General features: G+C 42.4%; 1 protein-coding gene across 1 annotated transcript in view; it reads left to right on the forward strand.

Annotated features, from left to right (window-relative positions):
- ADAMTS3 (ADAM metallopeptidase with thrombospondin type 1 motif 3) overlaps positions 1-20,366 on the forward strand; it is a 228,624-nt gene that overhangs the window by 189,771 nt on the left and 18,487 nt on the right. Inside the window, exons 17-18 of the mRNA XM_075860687.1 lie at positions 5,488-5,651; positions 9,152-9,317. Of these exons, the coding sequence (XP_075716802.1) occupies positions 5,488-5,651; positions 9,152-9,317 (330 nt within the window). The remainder of the gene's footprint in view (positions 1-5,487; positions 5,652-9,151; positions 9,318-20,366) is intronic.

Genomic DNA, 20,366 nt, shown 5'->3' on the forward strand with positions numbered 1-20,366 from the left:
CATATACTAATGTGCCACAAACAGGAAGTTAATATCACCCATTTTATTTAGGTGTATCCATATAAATTGCCCACCCTGTATACATTTTAGATAGTGTGATGATAATTGTTTTTACAATCATTGCTTTACACACTCATCTTATTGCCATTATTTTGTTTTATGTAGTGCAAACTGCAACCTACATCTGTTGCCTTTGCTTCAGCACAGAACTTTTGAAATTGTTATATCATGCTCTGGTTTATATTGAATATTTAAAGATACATGAGCAATTTCTAAATACATCCTGATGTACACAGACTGTGCTTTCTTTGTTAGAATACTTTATGGGTCATGTTTGATCACTGTTGATATTGTTATGACTACTAATAACCTGGATTACATATATATCTATGCAATTTTCTCCGCCATTTTTTTTAGAACCTCCCATTATTGTCATATGCATTACAGTCTAACTCCACTCACAACCTGATAATTCAGGCGGAGGTGTAGTTAAAGGCTATGTACAGCTTTGCAAGCAATTTTTTTTTTATCGTCCCAATACATCTAAAAAAGAAAAATGAAGCAACTTTGCAGTAGGTCTTGATTAAAAATGTTGTATTGTTTTCTTTCTATAGCTCCTATGCAGTCCTATGTGTCTCCATGGTAACAGACTACAAAAAAAACTTGTGTAGTCAGGTCCTGCCATCATAGTCTAATCTATATGTCCAATATTTTTTGCCAACTTACATTTATTATATTAGCAAGTAGTAGGTATCATGGAGACGCTTAGGAGCTGTAGAAAGAAAACAGTAGAAAATTTTTAAGACCTATTGCAAATTTGCTTAATTTTTCATCTTAGGTGCATTGGATCAAATAAAGAAAAGTTGGTTGTGAAGGTGAAAATAACCTTTCACTCAACCCCCTCTCTACTCATTGCACATTCTAATGGATTTAGGAAGCAGAGATATGGGGTCTTTTGGGGTAAATAGCATCTATACAAAAAACGATGAGTGTCCACAAGCTCTTAATTTTGGCGATACTGTGGTCAACTCTACTGTATTATATGGGAAAATTGGCATTGTATACTGATCGACACGTATCAGATGTGGGGTGGATTTAATATATTGGTCCTTCAATGTACGCAGCATTTCAATAAGAATGAATGTATAAATTTATGGGAAGTATTTTGAACTATTTTCAAATATTAAGCAATTTAAACGGAGTTTCGAAATATATATAAATTATTGGTCTCAATCCTTTTACAAGGAGCAGCCAGGGCTAAGGCAAATTCTAATTCCTAGCTGTTGCCCCACAAATCTCACAGCAGAGTACAGACTTCTTTACAGAATGTGAATTTTCTGTGATATTCCTGATGGAAAAATTATATCTGACCTAGGCTTTTCCTCTATCTGATATTCCTATTTACTTCACTTCCAAAGGGATATTAATAGATATATCCAAAATTCAGCATAGCCTTATCCTTTGTAATAGTGGGACTATTACATATGATAGACAAAGCATAGCATAGATGTTTTTGTATCCTATACACAGAGTTGTAAAGCTCTATTCAATTAATGCTATTGGTTTAGAATTGGCGTATATGCCGGGGGAAACTGTATATACTGTATACACCGGGGAAATCTTAGTGCGGTATACGTCTCTTTGCAGGATGCCTCTGTACTGAAAAGTGAAGCCAACCACGCTTTTCAGTTCAGCAGAAAAAAAGGTATGCCAGCATACCCCCCGGAACGTATGCCTAAAGGACACATTTGGCGTATGTTGGGTTAATGGGTTCCAATGCACTGGAATATACACCAAAAAAATGTGATGTGAACATAACCAAAGCTAATCTATTTTCCCTTAAGCCAGGGCTACACACAGACATTTTGAAGATGACACATGCAAAAAGCAAGAAAAGGTTAAAAAATACCTTGTATTATCCCTTAATATTATTAATAATAATAATAAATAATAATAATAATAATAATAATAATAAAATTCAATAATGCTTTGTATATTGTAGAGTAAAGAGACTGTACCTCAAGTTCAATAGAATACAGTATTAGCTTCTGATTGTAGACATTATGGCCATGGCCAATGCTTCCCGGGCTACTGCTCAAGTAATTTATCGGAGGTCTTGTGTTCTGTTATTACAGGATACATGACAGATTCCATTAACTCTTAAGGAGTCTGTTAGACTTCCATTTGGTTAATCAGTGGCAAAAGAAACCTAATGAAATGGAAACATATTAGGGAAATACTAAAGTGATGTGACTATATAATACAATGTCTGCCTCTTCTATTAGTCAGTGGCCAGTAAAGTATTATTAGGGCTTTTCAATCTGCATCTACTACTAGTCATATACTTTAGTATAATTTTATCTCTTCTATAGCTCTAAAATATCAATTTGACTAAATTTGCTCATAGATAAAGAACTGCACCCTATTCTTCTACCTTCTAGCCCATTATTATAATAAACCCAAATTAAAATGCTTCTGTTTCCACCTCTTTTTCCCAAAAGGACATTGTCACTGGAAAAGGGACAGGAGGTAGACAATTCCATTAAAATCCAAAAATAAAATGGCCAATATCATTTTAGCGCTAAAGTGCATTATTTTTTTTATAGGAAAGTGTAATAAGATTGTAATGTAATCATAATATAATATATGTAGAGCCGGCAGCGTGACTAGAACAGATCTCCTTAAGGCTATGTTCACACTGAGTTTTTTGCAGGCGGAATTTCTGCCTCAAAATTCCGTTTGGAAGTTTGAGGTAGATTTTCCTCTCCCTGCACGCCGATTTTGACGAGTTTTGCGGCGCGGTTTCCGCGTCAAAAAAACTCTGTGTGAACATAGCCTTACAGTGTTATGAATAATATTTATTTTAGTGTATCAAGGTGAGCGAATGGTATTATAAACAAGTGTTTTCAGCTGGATCAGGGACGAAATGCTGCGTACATTGTGTGGTACTATCAAAATATATACATATGGATTTGTACGGAGTAGCAACCTGTCAAAAAGACAAAAATGATAGCGCTTTAATGCCTGTGGCTAATAGGCATTTTGAAAGTTTCCTAACCCTTTCTGCTATAGTGTTTCTGAGGCATCTGAGGACACATAGGTGAGTGCCAGCTTACTGTGACTGCAACTTTCTTTTACCAGAGAAATGGCAGCCAAAGTACAGCTTGTTAAGTTGACCAAGTGTTACTAATCTTTTATAGAATTTAAAATGACTTTGCTGCCCCCTAGAGGCATAAGTAAGTTTTATCGCAAGATTCATTAAATACTTGGGCTTTTGTATTTACACATGTGCATGTGTTAAAATATTCAACCATAGATTGGAACATATTCATCTGTGGAGTGCTTGAGCTGATTTTATGTTAGATTTTGTTGAGGGCAAATAAACTCAGTCACAAGAAAATACATATTTTCCAAAGCTTAAAGGAGAAATCTTACCAATAATTATACAAAACTCCTTTTACTGCAAATGAAACGTGAAAAAAAAAAATCACTACCCTATGTTTGTGTGGATATATTAATTGAAGGTACAGGCCTGAAGCCAGTTTTGCTCTACTACGGTGTTCCCATGACCATATTTCCTGGCTGCGGCCTGGTGGTTCAGACTGGACATTGTCAGGATCAGTTACGAGTATGAGATTACGGGCAGATACAGACGGACGTTGCGTTTTTGCGCGCGCAAACAACGCAGCGTTTTGCGCACGCAAAAACCATTTGACAGCTGCGTGTGTCATCCGTGTATGATGCGCGGCTGCGTGATTTTCGCGCAGCCGCCATCATAGAGATGAGGCTAGTCGACGCCCGTCACTGTCCAAGGTGCTGAAAGAGCTAACTGATCGGCAGTAACTCTTTCAGCACCCTCGACAGTGAATGCCGAACAGAATATACAGCAACCTGTTAAAAAAAAAGAAAAAGTTCGTACTTACCGAGAACTTCCCGGCCGTTGCCTTGGTGACGCGTCCTTGGTGACGCGCCTCTCTTGACATCGGGCCCCACCTCCCTGGATGACGCGGCAGTCCATGTGACCGCTGCAGCCTGTGCTTGGCTTGTGATTGGCTGGAGCTGTCACTTGGACTGAATTGTCATCCCGGGAGGTCAGGCTGGAGGAAGAAGCCGGGAGTTATCGGTAAGTCAGAACTTCGTTTTTTTTTACAGGTTCATGTTTATTGGGATCGGTAGTCACTGTCCATGGTGCTGAAACAGTTTAACTCTTTCAGCACCCTGGACAGTGACTATCTCCGGACGTCGCGTACCGGAATTTTTTTTGCCGGGTTCGGCCAAAACGAGTTCGGCCGAACCCGGTGAAGTTCGGTTCGATTGTCCGGGTTCGCTCATCTCAAAGACACTCCATTTGGATGTTTGGAAACAGAAAAGCACGTGGTGCTTTTCTGGTTACATTCATCCTTTTGACAGCTGGTGCGCTGTTTCAGTCGGTTCGCACGGAAATGACTTCAATGGGTGCGTGATGTGCAAAATACGCGGAGATATTGAACCTGTCGCGCTTTTTGCGCAGCTGACAAACGCTGCGCAAAAAGCACGGACTGTCTGTACTGCCCCATAGACTTGTATTGGTCTTTGCGTGGCGCGTGAAAACCACGCGGCCCGCACGGACCGAATACACGCTCGTGTGAATCCCCCCTAAAGGGGTTGTCCGGTTTTAGCAAATTTTTTTTTTTACATAATTAAAAGTTATACAATTTTACAATATACTTTCTGTATTAATTCCTCACGGTTTTCAAGATCTCTCCTTGTTGTTATCCAGTAAGAACATTTATTGTTTACTTCCAGTGGACAAAATTTTGGCCATGGTCATGTGATGATCACACAGGTGCACGGCTCGTTACAGTAAGTGTATCAGAGCTGTGTCTTCTAACGATCCCAGCACCTGTGTGTCCATCACATGACCATGGACAGAATTTTTCCCACTGGAAGTAAACAATGAAGATTCCTACTGAATAACAACAAGCAGGGCTTTTGAAAATCGCAAGCAATTAATACAGAAAGCATATTTTAAATATATATTACTTTAAATTACACACAAAAAAAAAATAAGTGTCGTTTTCTGAAACTGTGCAACCCTTTAAGTAACGATCATATGTACAAGCATTTTTCTGGACTTCGAGTCAGTAACCCCATTGAACAACTCTGCAGTCAGCTTCTCTCAGCCTGGTATGACTGATAACAGGGACAATAAATTGCAGTAAAGGAAGATAACATATTTGGGGTTTAATATCTCTTACAATTTAAATGCCTGGTATAAAGTGACTTTATACATTTTGGAGTTTACTTGCCCTTTAACACACAGACCCCTAGGAATTTTTAACTCAGTTGTATGTGTAAAATATAACGCTGTCTTACTTTGAAAAGCATGTCAAATTTGAAGTGTCCATTCACATGCAATACTTCATTGAGGCTGTACAGTACAGTTCTGATATAATATTGTAACTGAACTTTATTAAACACAATTCACTATATGTTTCTTTCTGTAAGCCATTAAAAACCAGGCAACAGGACATTACATTCTGAATGGAAAAAGTGAAGAAGCCAAGTCTCGATCCTTCATAGACCTCGGTGTTGAATGGGAGTACATTATTGAAGATGACATTGAAACTGTACACACTGATGGACCATTGCATGATCCGATCGTGGTTCTGGTGAGTAATAGTACTTCCCTTTTACAGCCCCCTCTGTAGATAACGCCATACAGCCCCCTCTGTAGAGAACGCCATACAGCCCCCCCTGTAGAGAACGCCATACAGCCCCCCCTGTAGGGAACTCCATACAGCCCCCACTGTAGAGAACGCCATACAGCGTCCCCCTGTAGATAGCGCCATACAGCCCCCTCTGTAGATAACGCCATACACCCCCTCTGTAGATAACTCCATACAGCCCCCCTCTAGATAACGCCATACAGCCCCCTCTGTAGAGAACGCCATACAGCCCCTGCTGTAGAGAACGCCATACAGCCCCCCCTGTAGAGAACGCCATACAGCCCCCCCAGTAGGGAACTCCATACAGCCCCCACTGTAGAGAACGCCATACAGTGTCCCCCTGTAGATAGCGCCATACAGCCCCCTCTGTAGATAACGCCATACACCCCCTCTGTAGATAACGCCATACAGCCTCCCCTGTAGGTAACTCCATACAGCCCCCTTTGTAGATAACGCCATACAGCCCCCTTTGTAGAGAACGCCATACAGCCCCCCTGCAGAGAACGCCATACAGCCCCCCTGCAGAGAACGCCATACAGCCCCCCCTGTAGATAACGCCATACAGAGTCCCCCTGTAGATAACGCCATACAGAGTCCCCCCTGTAGATAACGCCATACAGAGTCCCCCCTGTAGATAGCGCCATACAGAGTCCCCCCTGTAGATAGCGCCATACAGAGTCCCCCCTGTAGATAGCGCCATACAGAGTCCCCCCTGTATATAACGCCATACAGAGTCCCCCCTGTATATAACACCATACAGAGTCCCCCCTGTAGATAACGCCATACAGAGTCCCCCCTGTAGATAACGCCATACAGCCCCCCCTGTAGATAACGCCATACAGAGTCCCCCCTGTAGATAACGCCATACAGAGTCTCCCCTGTAGATAACGCCATACAGAGTCCCCCCCTGTAGATAACGCCATACAGAGTCCCCCCTGTAGATAATGCCATACAGAGTCCCCCCTGTAGATAACGCCATACAGAGTCCCCCCTGTAGATAACGCCATACAGAGTCCCCCCTGTAGATAATGCCATACAGAGTCCCCCCTGTAGATAACGCCATACAGAGTCCCCCCTGTAGATAACGCCATACAGAGTCCCCCCTGTAGATAACGCCATACAGAGTCCCCCCTGTAGATAACGCCATACAGAGTCCCCCCTGTAGATAACGCCATACAGAGTCCCCCCTGTAGATAACGCCATACAGAGTCCACCCTGTAGATAACGCCATACAGAGTCCCCCCTGTAGATAACGCCATACAGAGTCCCCCCTGTAGATAACGCCATACAGAGTCCCCCCTGTAGATAACGCCATACAGCCCGCTCTGTAGATAACGCCATACAGCCCCCTCTGTAGATAACGCCATACAGCCCCCTTTGTAGATATCTAGAAAGGGGGCTGTATGGCGTTATCTACAGGGGGGACTCTGTATGGCGTTATCTACAGGGGGGCTGTATGGCGTTCTCTACAGAGGGGGCTGTATGGCGTTCTCTACAGAGGGGGCTGTATGGCGTTCTCTACAGAGGGGGCTGTATGGCGTTCTCTACAGGGGGGCTGTATGGCGTTCTCTACAGGGGGATGTATGGCGCTATCTACAGAGGGGGTTGTATGGCGTTATCTACAGGGGGCTGTATGGTGTTATCTACAGGGGGGCTGTAAAAAAGGCACTATCTACAAGGGGGGGTTGTGTGACACCCAGGGGAGGGGGGGGCCCCAGTCAAAAGTTTGCTATGGGGCCCAGTCTTTCCTAGTTACGTTGTGTATTTTGCTGCGGAAAATATGCAGCAAAACCGCAAGAAAACGCAAGAAATTCGCAGCAAAAAAACTCACCAGAAGGTATGTTTTTTGATGCATTTTTTGGTGCGGTTTTTACGTCTTGCTGCGTAAATCGCGGCGTTTTCATGCTGCGAGCTTTGCTGCGTATTTCTGCATAAGTAGGGAGATAGAATTCGCAAGCAGGATCGCAGGATAAATTGACATGCCGCGGCTTCAATAATACGCACTGCGGGTCAATTTACGTCCCAAAAAATACCGCAGCGTGGACATGAGATTCCCTGGAATCTCATTGCCTATGCTGGTAATGTCTTACGCCGCGGTTTTTCCCACATGCAAATACGTACAGCGAAACCGCACGTCATACGAATCGTGTGCACTTAATCCACACCGCATGTCAATTTCCGTCAATTTTCAGCATATGGATGTGATTTGTTAAAATCTTATCAACTTTGCTACTACTATACTACGCTGCATTTTTCCGCCCGCAAATCCAAACAGAAAATCCACAGCCGTAAGGGTACATTCACATGTGGCAGATTTGTTGCAAGAATGTCTGCAACTGTCTCATTCATCTATATGGGGCTTGCAGAAATCCATGCACATGCTGCAGAAACTACCTCGTTCAGATGCAAGGAATAGAGTTTTCAGTTGCAAAAGTCTTTGCAGCAAATCTGCCCCATGTGAACATACCCTAACCGGTTAACCCCCAACCTAAACACCTCACATCCCTGTACAAATAATGCAGGCGTTAATATTTCTGCCCTCTTCCCAAAGGACTGTTCCCTATCACTTTGAGATGGGGGATCTTTAGTTTACTCAGATAATTTACACCAATTACGCTTAGGAATCCATTGTGCAAGAGATAATATAAGGGACTTGTGCAGAATTTTTTTTTTTTCAGTGTCCAATTTTGTGATACCATATGTTTTTGGGAGTAACCCACATATTGAATTCAGTGATAATATTAAATGTTTACTGACTGCCTGTGTGCTCTGAAAGATGAATGTAAAAGGATGAATGTAATGAAATGTTGGAGCTTATTAACAGTCAGGCTGGGTTCACACGACCTATTTTCAGACGTAAACGAGGCGTATTATGCCTCGTTTTACATCTGAAAATAGGGCTACAATACGTCGGCAAACATCTGCCCATTCATTTGAATGGGTTTGCCGACGTACTGTGCAGACGACCTGTCATTTACGCGTCGTTGTTTGACAGCTGTCAAACGACGACGCGTAAATTGACTGCCTCGGCAAAGAAGTGCAGGACACTTCTTTGCAACGTAATTTGAGCCGTTCTTCATTGAACTCAATGAAGAGCAGCTCAACATTTACGAGCGTCACAGATGCCTCGTATATTACGAGGAGGAGCATTTACGTGTGAAACGAGGCAGCTGTTTTCTCCTGAAAACAGTCTGTCTTTTCAGACGTAAATGCCTGCTATCGTGTGCACATACCTTCAAGGCGTCATGAGTATTACTGAAATAAACAAAAAACACCAGGAAAGTCATGGAAAACATTTGTTTGGCTGACAGAAGCCCTCGGAGGCTGAGTTGTATGGTGTTCCCTTCGCAAAGCGTTCTGATGTTCCTGTTCTGTCATAACACAGGATTGGATGGTGTTTTGTGTGATAATGTAACGCTTTCTCTGTGTTGTGCTTCCTAAAGGTTATACCTCAAGAGAATGACACAAAATCCAGCCTAACATATAAATACATCATTCATGAAGACTCTTTGCCTTCGATAAACAATAACAATGTGCTGCAGGAAGAACTGGATACTTATGAGTGGGCGCTAAAAAGTTGGTCTCAGTGCTCCAAACCCTGTGGCGGAGGTAGGTGCTGTAAGGATGGGTTGTAATTTAAGGCTAATCTAGATGATATAGTGTTAATATAGAAAGTTCTTATAAGGCCAGGATCACACACACACAGTTTTGATGCAGTTTTTGGCTCAGTTTTTTTGACCCAAAGCCAGAAATGGATCCAATAGGACGGAAAGGTATAAAGAAAAGACTGATGCATCTCCTTTCTTTTGTGTCTGGCTCAAAAAAAAAGAGCCAAAAACATCCACAAAAACTGCATCAAAACTGTGTCTGTGATCCTGGCCTAAGGGTATATTCACACCCAGCAGATTTGTTGCAAAAAAATGTCTGCTACGGAAAATCTGTTACATACATCTGAATTGTGGTTGTTTCTGCAGCATGTGCATACATTTCTGCAAACTCCCCTCATATGGATGGGACAATCTCTGCAACAAATCTGCCACGTGTAAATATTTTCGAAGTGTTTTTGATATTGCACCTCGCATTGTGACTCAAAACAAGATGATTTGATCAAACAGAGCTGTATGTCAAATGAATACAGATAGAACCACCGAGGAGTATTAAGAAAATAGCATTCTGACCTGTTCAGTGGTACGCAGCAGAGGAAACGGGGCACTTAAATGGAATGTATCACCTATATATTTTTTACTAGATAAAAATTGAAACATACCGTATTTTACGGAATATAAGACACACTGGAACATAACACGCACCCATAAATTGTAGCATAAAAGAGGAGAACAAGAAGGTTTTGCCTTTAAGGGTATGTTTACACGTGCACGTCCAATACGCCTAAAATTAGGCGAAAACAGCTCCTGAATTTCAGACGTTTTTGTATGTGCAGGCGTTTTTCGCGTTGTCCATAACGGATGTAATTGGAGCTGTTTTTCTATGGAGTCAATGGAAAACGGCTCTAATTACGTCCCAAGAAGTGACATGCACTTCTTTGACGTGGGCGTCTTTTTTACGCGCCGTCTTTTGACAGCGGCGCGTAAAAAAAAAGACCGTCTGCACAGTACATCGTAAAACCCATTCAAATGAATGGGCAGATGTTTGCCGACGCTTTGGAGCCGTATTTTCAGGCGTAATTCCAGGCGTAAAACGCCTGAATTACGTCCGTAAATAGGGCGTGTGAACATACCCTAACTGTACATTTCCTGGGTAATATTGAGACAATAGGGTACCACAGTGCCCCAATACAATGCCAGCCACAGTGCCCCAATACATTGCCAGCCACAGTGCCCCATAACAATGTCAGAGACAGAAATACAAGATATTGGCAGCTATAGTGCTCTCACCCTCCCCTGAACTCACCAGACATCAGAGGTGTGGAGTGGCAGGGGTTAATGGTGTTGAATCTGCTCTTCTTGCAGGAGGGGGCGTGGCTAGAAGGTCCTTGCAGATCAGTACCTGCACATACTGTCACTTCTTGGGCCGTTTTTGGAGCCGTTTTTCATAGACTCTATACAAAAACAGCTCCAAAAACGGCCGCTAAAAACGTGACTTTGAATAAAAAACGTCTGAAAATAAGGAGCTGTTTTCCCTTTAAAACAGCTCCGTATTTTCAGACGTTTTTTATTTTGTGTGTGCACATACCCTTAGGGCGGGTTCACACATAGCGGAATTTCACTTAAATTCCGCTGCGGACACTCCGCAGCGTTAATCCGCAGCGGAGCCGTTTCTCCATTGACTTTCACTTTAATTTAGCAGTGTTCGTTTACACGATGCGTACAATTCCGCTGCGGAGCATAGGCTGCGGAGCGGAATTTGGTGTCCGCAGCATGCTCTGTCTGTTGCGGAGCAGTGGCGGACTGGTTGCGGACTCATGGCGGAATTTCTCCATTGACTTCAATGGAGAGTCAAAATTCCGCAATGAAGTCCGCAGATCTTATGTGTGCTGCGGAGCGTATTGTTTTTACTACCATGACATTTCTTCATTCTGGCTGGACCTATGTATTTCTAGGTCTACAGCCAGACTGAGGAAGTCAATGGGGCTCCCGTAATGACGGGAGCGTTGCTAGGAGACGTCTGTAAATAGTCACTGTCCAGGGTGCTGAAAGAGTTACGCGATCGGCAGTAACTGTTTCTGCACCCGGGACAGTGACTACCGATCTCAATATACATGTATCTGTAAAAAAAAATATAAGTTCATACTTACCGAGAACTCCCTGCGTCTGTCTACAGTCCGGCCTCCCAGGATGACGTTTCAGTGTAAGTGACGGCTGCAGCCAATCACAGGCCAAGCACAGGCTGCAGCGGTCACATGGACTGGAGCGTCATCCAGGGAGGTCGGGCCGGATGCCGAAAGAGGGACGCGTCACCAAGACAACGGGCGGTAAGTATGAATTTCTTTGACTTTCACTAGGGAAAGTGCTGTCCCTTCTCTCTATCCTGCACTGAATAGGGAGAAGAGAAGCACTTTTCCTGCAGTCCGCAGCGGCCAGTCCGCATCAATTTTCTGCACATTTTGTGCAGATCCGCTGCAGAATCTGCAACGCAGATTCTGTGCGGCATTGATGCGGACAGTTGCGGAGGAATTCCGCCATGTGTGGTCATGCACTTATTGTGCTGTGTGTAGTAATGTCTGTGTTATCTGCTCACTGAGCAGTGAGATGACAGAATTCTGTGTGTAAGATGTGACTGTTCAGTGAGCAGATAACGCAGAGATCATTTACACACAGCACAGGACATGCAGCTTCCATTACACTGCACTGCAAGGACCTTTGAAGCTCAGAGCTCAGTCTTCTGCTCCTGGCAGCTGTTTGCCTTGAGAAGAAAAGACGCAGCAGAAGATTACAGCTCAGATTCTAAGGGTATGTGCACACACAAACTCAAAAACGTCAGAAAATACTGAGCTGTTTTCAAGGGAAAACAGCTCGTGCTTTTCAGACGTTTTTTAAGCCATTCGCGTTTTTCGCTGCCTTTTTTACGGCCATTTTTGGAGCTGTTTTTCTATAGAGTCTATGGAAAAACGGCTCCAAAAACGACTGAAGAAGTGACATGCGCTTCTTTTTCACGGCACGTCGGAGCAGAGCGCCATTTTTCCCATTCAAATCAATGGGCAGATGTTTGGAGGCGTTCTGCTTCCGATTTTCCAGTAGTTTTTCGGGCCATTTACGGTCTCGAAAAAAGTCCGGAAATAGCCCGTGTGAACATATCCTAAGAGAAAAACTGCGTCTTATAGTCCAAAAAATACGGTAATCTTTTTTTTTTTCAAATCTTTTTTTTTTTCTGAATGTTGATTTCTTTTTATTCTATTTTCTGTACATGATTATGAGGGCTGCCATCGTGCCTGAGTTGCTGCTCTTCTATGTTAGTAGCATTCAGAGATTTGCTTTACAGCAGCCACATGGACTTTAGGAAACAATAGTCTGGAGATGACTATTAACTTCTGTGGGGCAATGTAGTGAGCATGCCCTATGATATGTGCAGGGAGGGGGAGGAGGGGAGCTGTGCCCATTATCTATTGTTAATGGTGGATCCTGTGTTATCTTCCTCCATCTTTATAATAGAGGAGTCACCTTTCATTGTTATCCTGTCTGTGATGAGAATGAGATGACTGCTGAGAAGTGATCTCTACAGAACAGGAAGGGTCATTCTAATAAGAGATGGATCCTGTGTTATCTATATGAGGGCTTATTCAGACGAACGGGATATACGTCCGTGCAACGTGCGTGATTTTCACGCGCGTCGCACGGACCTATATTAGTCTATGGGGCCGTGCAGACAGTTGCGTGATTTTTACGCAGCGTTGGTCCGCTGCGTAAAAGTCACAACATGTCCGTTCTTTGAGCGTTTTTCGCGCATCACGCACCCATTGAAGTCAATGGGTGCATGAAAACCACGCATGCCACACGGAAGCACTTCCGTGCGACCAGCGTGATTCGCGCAACAGCTGTGAAAAGGATGAATGAAAACAGAAAAGCACCACGTGCTTTTCTGTTTACAAACATCCAAACAGAGTGTCATAATGATGGCGGCTGCGCGAAAAGCACGCAGCCGCGCATCATACGGGGCTGACACACGCAGCTGTCAAGTGCCTTTTGCGCACGCAAAACCCCGCGTTTTTTGTGCGCGCAAACGCACACGCTCGTGTGAATCCGGCCTTAGGCTGGGTTCACACGTGGCGGAACTTTACTTGAATTCCGCTGCGGACACTCCGCAGCGTTAATCCGCAGCAGAGCCGTTTCTCCATTGACTTCCACTTAAATTTAGAAGTGTTCGTTTAGACGATGCGTAAAATTCCGCTGCGGAGCATAGGCTGCGGAGCGGAATTTGGTGTCCGCAGCATGCTCTGTCTGTTGCGGAGCAGTGGCGGACTGGTTGCGGACTCATGGCAGAATTTCTCCATTGACTTCAATGGAGATTCTAAATTCCGCAATGAAGTCCGCAGCTGTCATGCACATGTTATGTGTGCTGCGGATGCGTCTTGCTTTTTTGACATGACATTTCTTCATTCTGGCTGGACCTATGTATTTCTAGGTCTACAGCCAGACTGAGGAAGTCAATGGAGCTCCCGGAATTACCGGAGCGTTGCTAGGAGACGTCAGTAAATAGTCACTGTCCAGGGTGCTGAAAGAGTTAAGCGATCGGCAGTAACTGTTTCTGCACCCTGGACAGTGACTACCGATCCCAATATACAGCAACCTGTAAAAAAATAGAAGTTCATACTTACCGAGAACTCCCTGCTTCTGTCTCCAGTCCGGCTTCCCAGGATGACGTTTCAGTCCAAGTGACGGCTGCAGCCAATCACAGGCCAATCACAGGGTGCAGCGGTCACATGGACTGCCGCGTCATCCAGGGAGGTAGGGCTGGATGCCGAAAGAGGGACGCGTCACCAAGACAACGGTCGGTAAGTATGAAATTCGTTTACTTTCACTAGGGAAAGTGCTGTCCCTTCTCTCTATCCTGCACTGATAGAGAGAAGGGAAGCACTTTTACTGCAGTCCGCAGCAGCTAGTCCGCATCAATTTACTGCACATTTTGGGCAGATCCGCAGCCGTAATCCGCAACCCGGATTAGGTGCGGCATTGATGCGGACAGTTGCGGAGGAATTCCGCCACGTGGGGGCATGCCCTTAGGGTGTTATCTTCCATTGTAATCCTGCCTGTGATGATAATTAGATGACTGCTGGGAAATGATCTATACAGAACTGGAAGCATCAATTTATTGTGAGGCTCAGTGGCCAGAGTAAAAACTGAAAGATTTAGAAAAATTGTAAAAACATAGAAAACTTAAAAAAACAACATCAAAAATACTTAAAAAATATGTTTAACAAAAAATATAATATATACGATACTTCATTTTCGGATTACACATTTCCTTTAGAGGAGTTGTCCCAGCCAATTCTCTTTCAAGGAGTATGGATATCATAGGGGGGGGGGGGTTCCCTGTGTGCCAGAGGGAAGAGCAGGTGCAAAGAGCAGCTCTGGAAGCCACTTTATGATCATTTAGCACATTTTTGCCCATTTATTTGATCAGCTGCTTCAGGGAGAATGAGTGGCTGCATGATCACTAGCAATAACAGCTGATTGTTCGGGGGTAAGATCAATGACACCAGCACACGGGGGCCGTGCAGTTCCATAATAGGTCGTAAACCCCCATCATTGCCAAACATTCTCTTTGCACATGACTCTGCCGTGTTCATGAGCCCTAAATCGTGCTTGTTTCTACAGTTTCTTTTTTAGAAAGTGTGAGGTAGACTTAGATACTACCATTTTATAATAATATAATATCATTTTTTTTGTTGCCTAAAGTAAGATATAGACAGACAGACGGACAGACAGACAGATATGTTACATTTGATAAGTATTAAAACCATTTATCTAAACATCATATTTTGTTAAATAGCACTTCATACATTTAAAGGGTAATTAAAGTTTCACAAAACTTCTGACATGTCATTGTGACATGTCTGAAATTTTGATCGGTGAGTGTTTTCGGAAAGTCGATGTAACTCTGTACGGACTCAATAGAAAGTCTATGGTCCCATACACTTTTACGTCGGCTTTCCGAGAAAAGCTGTTCAGAAACTAAGCAGCTCAGCACTCACCCAACCGCTTCTGCCGCTTTGTTTTAGCGATCGTGGGGGTCTTAGAGCTCGGACCCCCACCGATCAAAACTTCTGACATGTCACTATGACATAGTAAGAATTGTATTCGGCACACGCTTGAAATTTTAACGTAAATTTATTTCGATTTTTCACAATGCCAGTGGCTACATGTGCAACGTTTCGGTCATGAGACCTTCGTCGGGCACTAAAAAAACATATATAGGTTATTATAGTATACTATACAGATTCCATAAGTAAATACAGGATGTATGATATGCAGATTTACATAGAAATGCATTCAAGAAAATATATACAAAGGAGATGAGTACAACATTGGGCAATAAAACAGGAAGGGACAGTGTCTAGCATCATGAGACAGTGAAGCGCATCAAGTGGTGTGGAGGTCTCCTTATAGAAAAATAATTTATTTTGTATGTATAACTGTACATATATGTGTGTGTATTCCAACAGCAGTAAACGATATGTATCCAGACCATCTACAAGTGGTAGTTAGAGGAAATAGGTGTGTCTGTCTAGAATCCGTGGGCAAAGAGTGGCAATCTATCTATTAGTTACACACAAGGAAGATTCATGGAATGGGTGTTCAGGCCCATGTCAAGTGGGTATCTAAGAAGCAGTTGAGGAAGTAGGTGAACACTTTAGATACAAAAAAACAATGGATGCACATATGTGTGATACATAGGGGGTGTACTTGGGTATAAGGCAGTACAGCTATGAACTCAGAAGCAAAATACATGCGTAGGGAAACAATAAATGAATAATTCCATAGGAGAAGTGAAAAATGAAAATAAAATAACAAGATAAAAAGATAACAATCGCTGGGTTGCTTTGGCAATCGGACGCCGAGTCTGCCTTGTACGGGAGCCGATGAGGACCCGCCTGCGGCGTGTCCTCATTGGCTTGCTGTCAGTGAATAACTGACAGCGCTAATACACTGCACTACGTATGTAGTGCAGTGTATTAGAGTAGCGATCGGGGCATCAGGCCCTCATGTCCCCTAGTTGGACAAGTCAGAAAAGTAAAAAAAAGATAATAAAAATGTGGTAAAACAATAAAAACACACACATTTCAAATAAAAATAAAGCTAAACTGACTTTTTTCCCATAGTAAGTCTTTTATTATGGGAAAAACCGTAAAAATTAAAAAAAACTATACATAATTGGTATCGCCGCGTCCGTAACGACCCAAACTCCAAAACTATTATGTAATTTATCCCGCACGGTGAACGCCGTAAAAAAAAAACATGAATAACAACACCAGAATCTTTGTTTTTAGGTCACATTTCCTTCCAAAAAATGCTAGAAAAAGTGATCAAAAAGTCACATTTACTTCAAAATAGTACTAATAAAAACGACAATCCGTCCCGCAAAAAATAATCCCTGACACCGCTTTGTGCACGCAAAAATAATAAAGTTATGGGTCTTAGAATATGGCGACACAGAAAACAAATGATTTTATAAAAAAAGTGATTTTATTGTGCAAAAGCTGCAATACATTAAAAAAACTATACATAATTGGTATCGCCGCGTACGTAACGACCCAAACTACAAAACAATTATGTAATTTATCCCGCACGGTGAACGCCGTAAAAAAAAAAACATGAAAAACAACGCCAGAATCTTTGTTTTTAGGTCACATTTCCTTCCAAAAAATGCTATAAAAAGTGATCAAAAAGTCACATTTACTCCAAAATAGTACTAATAAAAAACGACAATCCGTGCCGCAAAAAATAATCCCTGACACCTCTTTGTGCACGCAAAAATAATAAAGTTATGGGTCTTACAATATGTCGACACAGAAAACAAATGATTTTATAAAAAAAGTGATTTTATTGTGCAAAAGCTGCAATACATAAAAAAAACTATATCAATTTGGTATCGCCGTAATCGTATCGACCCGCAGAATAAAGCTAACATGTAATTTAGGGCGCACTGTGGATGCCGATAAAAAAAACAATAAAAAACTATTCCAGAATTGCTTGTTTTTGGTAATTTCCTTTACCAAAAAATGAAATAAAAAGTGATCAAAAAGTGGTATGTGTTCTAAAATGGTACCAATAAAATCTACAGCCCGTCTCGCAAAAAACAAGCCCGCACACCGCTCAATCAACTGAAAAATAAAAAAGTTACGGCACTAGTAATGCGGTGATGAAAAAACATCTCAATGCGCAGGCCGGAGGGGAACATTCCTTCAGCTTCAGGGCCCTAGTATTTAGGAACTAGGAAAGGGAAGAGACATAGCACATCTGCTGGAAGCGAGGGCGCCCGTATTATACCAGCGCAAAACTTTCCCAGCAATATTTCCCAAACTACGAAGGAGAAAAAGTCCCCAAAAGGTGCAGAGCGTTACAGAAGGGGATAAGAAAGAAGACTGTTTATCAGTGTGACACCGGCCTGCGCATAACGGATCGCTTCACAGCGTAACACACACATCTATGGATAATTGTATTATTTACCCCATTATTATACCCTATTATTATGCCCTGATGGACTCCGCACAGATTACATATACCCCTGATATACTCCGCACAGATTACATATGCCGCCACATTGTAAACGGAAATACCAGCAAAACTCAAACAAAACTACCAAGCAAAATCCATGCTCAAAATGGCGGTCTTTCCCTTCTTAGCCCTACAGCGTGCCCAAACAGCAATTTATGGCCACAAGTAAGGCATTACCATACCCGGGAGAACCCGCTTAACAATTTATGGGGTAAGATTCTCTAGGGGCACAACATATTGTGCGGTGAATGGGCAGATCAGTGGAGAAATTGCAATTTTCACTTTGCACCATCCACTGCGTATTCATTTCTGAAAAACACCTGTGGAGTCTAAATTCTCACTACACCCCTTGATAAATGCCTTTAGGGGTGTAGTTTCTAAATCGGGGTCACTTTTGTTTGGTACATCAGTGGTTTTGCAAATGCAACATGGCGTCCGCAAACCATTCCAGAAAAATCTACACTCCAAAAGATAAATACCGCTCCTTTTCTTCTGAATGCTCCCATATACGTAAACAGCTGATTATAACCACATATGGGGTGTTACCGTACTCGGGAGAAATTACTTTACAAATGTTGGGGTGATTTTTCTTCTCTATTCCTTGTAAAAATGAAAAATGTGTATCTAAAACTACATCTTGTTGAAAAAAAAAATTATTTTTCATTTTCATAGCTTAATTCTAATTAATTCAGCAAAAAACCTTTGGGATCAAAATTTTCACTATACTCCTAGATTATTCCTCAGGGGGTGCAGTTTACCAAATGGAGTCAATTTTGGGGTGTTTCCACTGTACTAGTACTGCAGGGGCTCAGCAAATGTGACATGGCGCCCAGAAACATTTCCAAAATCCAAATGGTGCTAGTTCCATTCTGAGCCCTACCGTGTGTCCAAACAGATGTTTGTGACCACATGTGGGGTATCGTTTTACTCGGGAGAAGTTGCTTTACTAATTTTATGGTGCTTTTTCTCCATCAGTCCTTGTGGAAATGAAAAAAAAAATACCTAAACCTACATTTTCTTTGAAAAAAATGTAGATTTTCATTTTTACGGCCTACTTCCAATAAGTTCTGTAAAACACCTGTGGGGTCAAACTGCTCACTGTACCCCTAGATAATTTCCTCATGGGGTGTAGTTTCCAAAATGGGGTCACTTGTGGGGGGTTTCCACTGTTTTGTCCCCTCAGGAGCTTTGCAAATGCGACATGGCCTCCGCAAACCATTCCTGCTAAATTTGAGTTCCAAAAGCCAAATGACGCTCTTTCCCTTCTCAGCCTCGCCATGTCTCCAAACAGCCATTTATTACCACATGTGGGGTATTGTTTTACTCGGGAGAAATTTCTTTACAAATTTTATGGTGCTTTTCACCTTTAGTCCTTGTGGAAATGAAAAAAAATTAGCTAAACCTACATTTTATTTGAAAAAATGTAGATTTTCATTTTCACAGCCTACTTCCAAAAATTTCTGCAAAAAACCTGTGGGTTCAAAATGCTCACTATACCCCTAGATAATTTCCTCAAGGGGTATAGTTTCCAAAATGGGGTCACTTGTTGGGGTTTTCCACTGTTTTGTCACCTTAGGGGCTTTGCAAATGTGACATGGCCTCCGCAAACCATTCCTGCTAAATTTGAGCTCCAAGAGCCAAATGGCGCTCTTTCCCTTCTAAGCCCTGCCGTGTGTCCAAACAAACGTTTATTACCACATGTGGGGTATTGTTTTACTCGGGAGAAATTGCTCTACAAATGTTGTGGTGCTTTTTCTACTTTAGTTCTTTTGGAAATGAAAAAAAATTAGCTAAACCTACATTTTATTTGAAAAAAATGTAGATTTTCATTTTCATGGCCTAGTTCCAAAAATGTTTGCAAAAAAACTGGCCGGTCAAAATGCTTGCTACACCCCTAGATAAATTCCTCGAGGGGTATAGTTTCCAAAATGGGGTCACTTGTTTGGGTTTTCCACTGTTTTGTCCCCTAGGGGGCTTTGCAAATGCGACATGGCCTCCGCAAACCATTCCTGCTAAATTTGAGCTCCAAGAGCCAAATGGCGCTCTTTCCCTTCTAAGCCCTGCCGTGTGTCCAAACAACCGTTTATTACCACATGTGGGGTATTGTTTTACTCGGGAGAAATGGCTTTACAAATGTTGTGGTGCTTTTTCTACTTTAGTTCTTTTGGAAATGAAAAAAAATTAGCTAAACCTACATTTTATTTGAAAAAATTTAGATTTTCATTTTCATGGCCTAGTTCCAAAAATTTTTGCAAAAAAACTGGCCGGTCAAAATGCTTGCTACACCCCTAGATTAATTCCTTGAGAGGTGTAGTTTCCCAAATGGGGTCACTTTTGGGGGGTTTCCACTGTTTTAGTTCCACAAGACCTGTTCAAAGCTGCCTAAAATATATTCTAATAAAAAGGAGGCCCAAAATCCACTGGGTGCTCCTTTGCTTCTGAGGCCGGTGCTTCAGTCCAGTAGCACACTAGAGCCACATGTGGG

The sequence above is a fragment of the Rhinoderma darwinii genome, chromosome 1, assembly GCF_050947455.1.
Source record: "Rhinoderma darwinii isolate aRhiDar2 chromosome 1, aRhiDar2.hap1, whole genome shotgun sequence".
Lineage (NCBI taxonomy): Eukaryota > Metazoa > Chordata > Amphibia > Anura > Rhinodermatidae > Rhinoderma > Rhinoderma darwinii.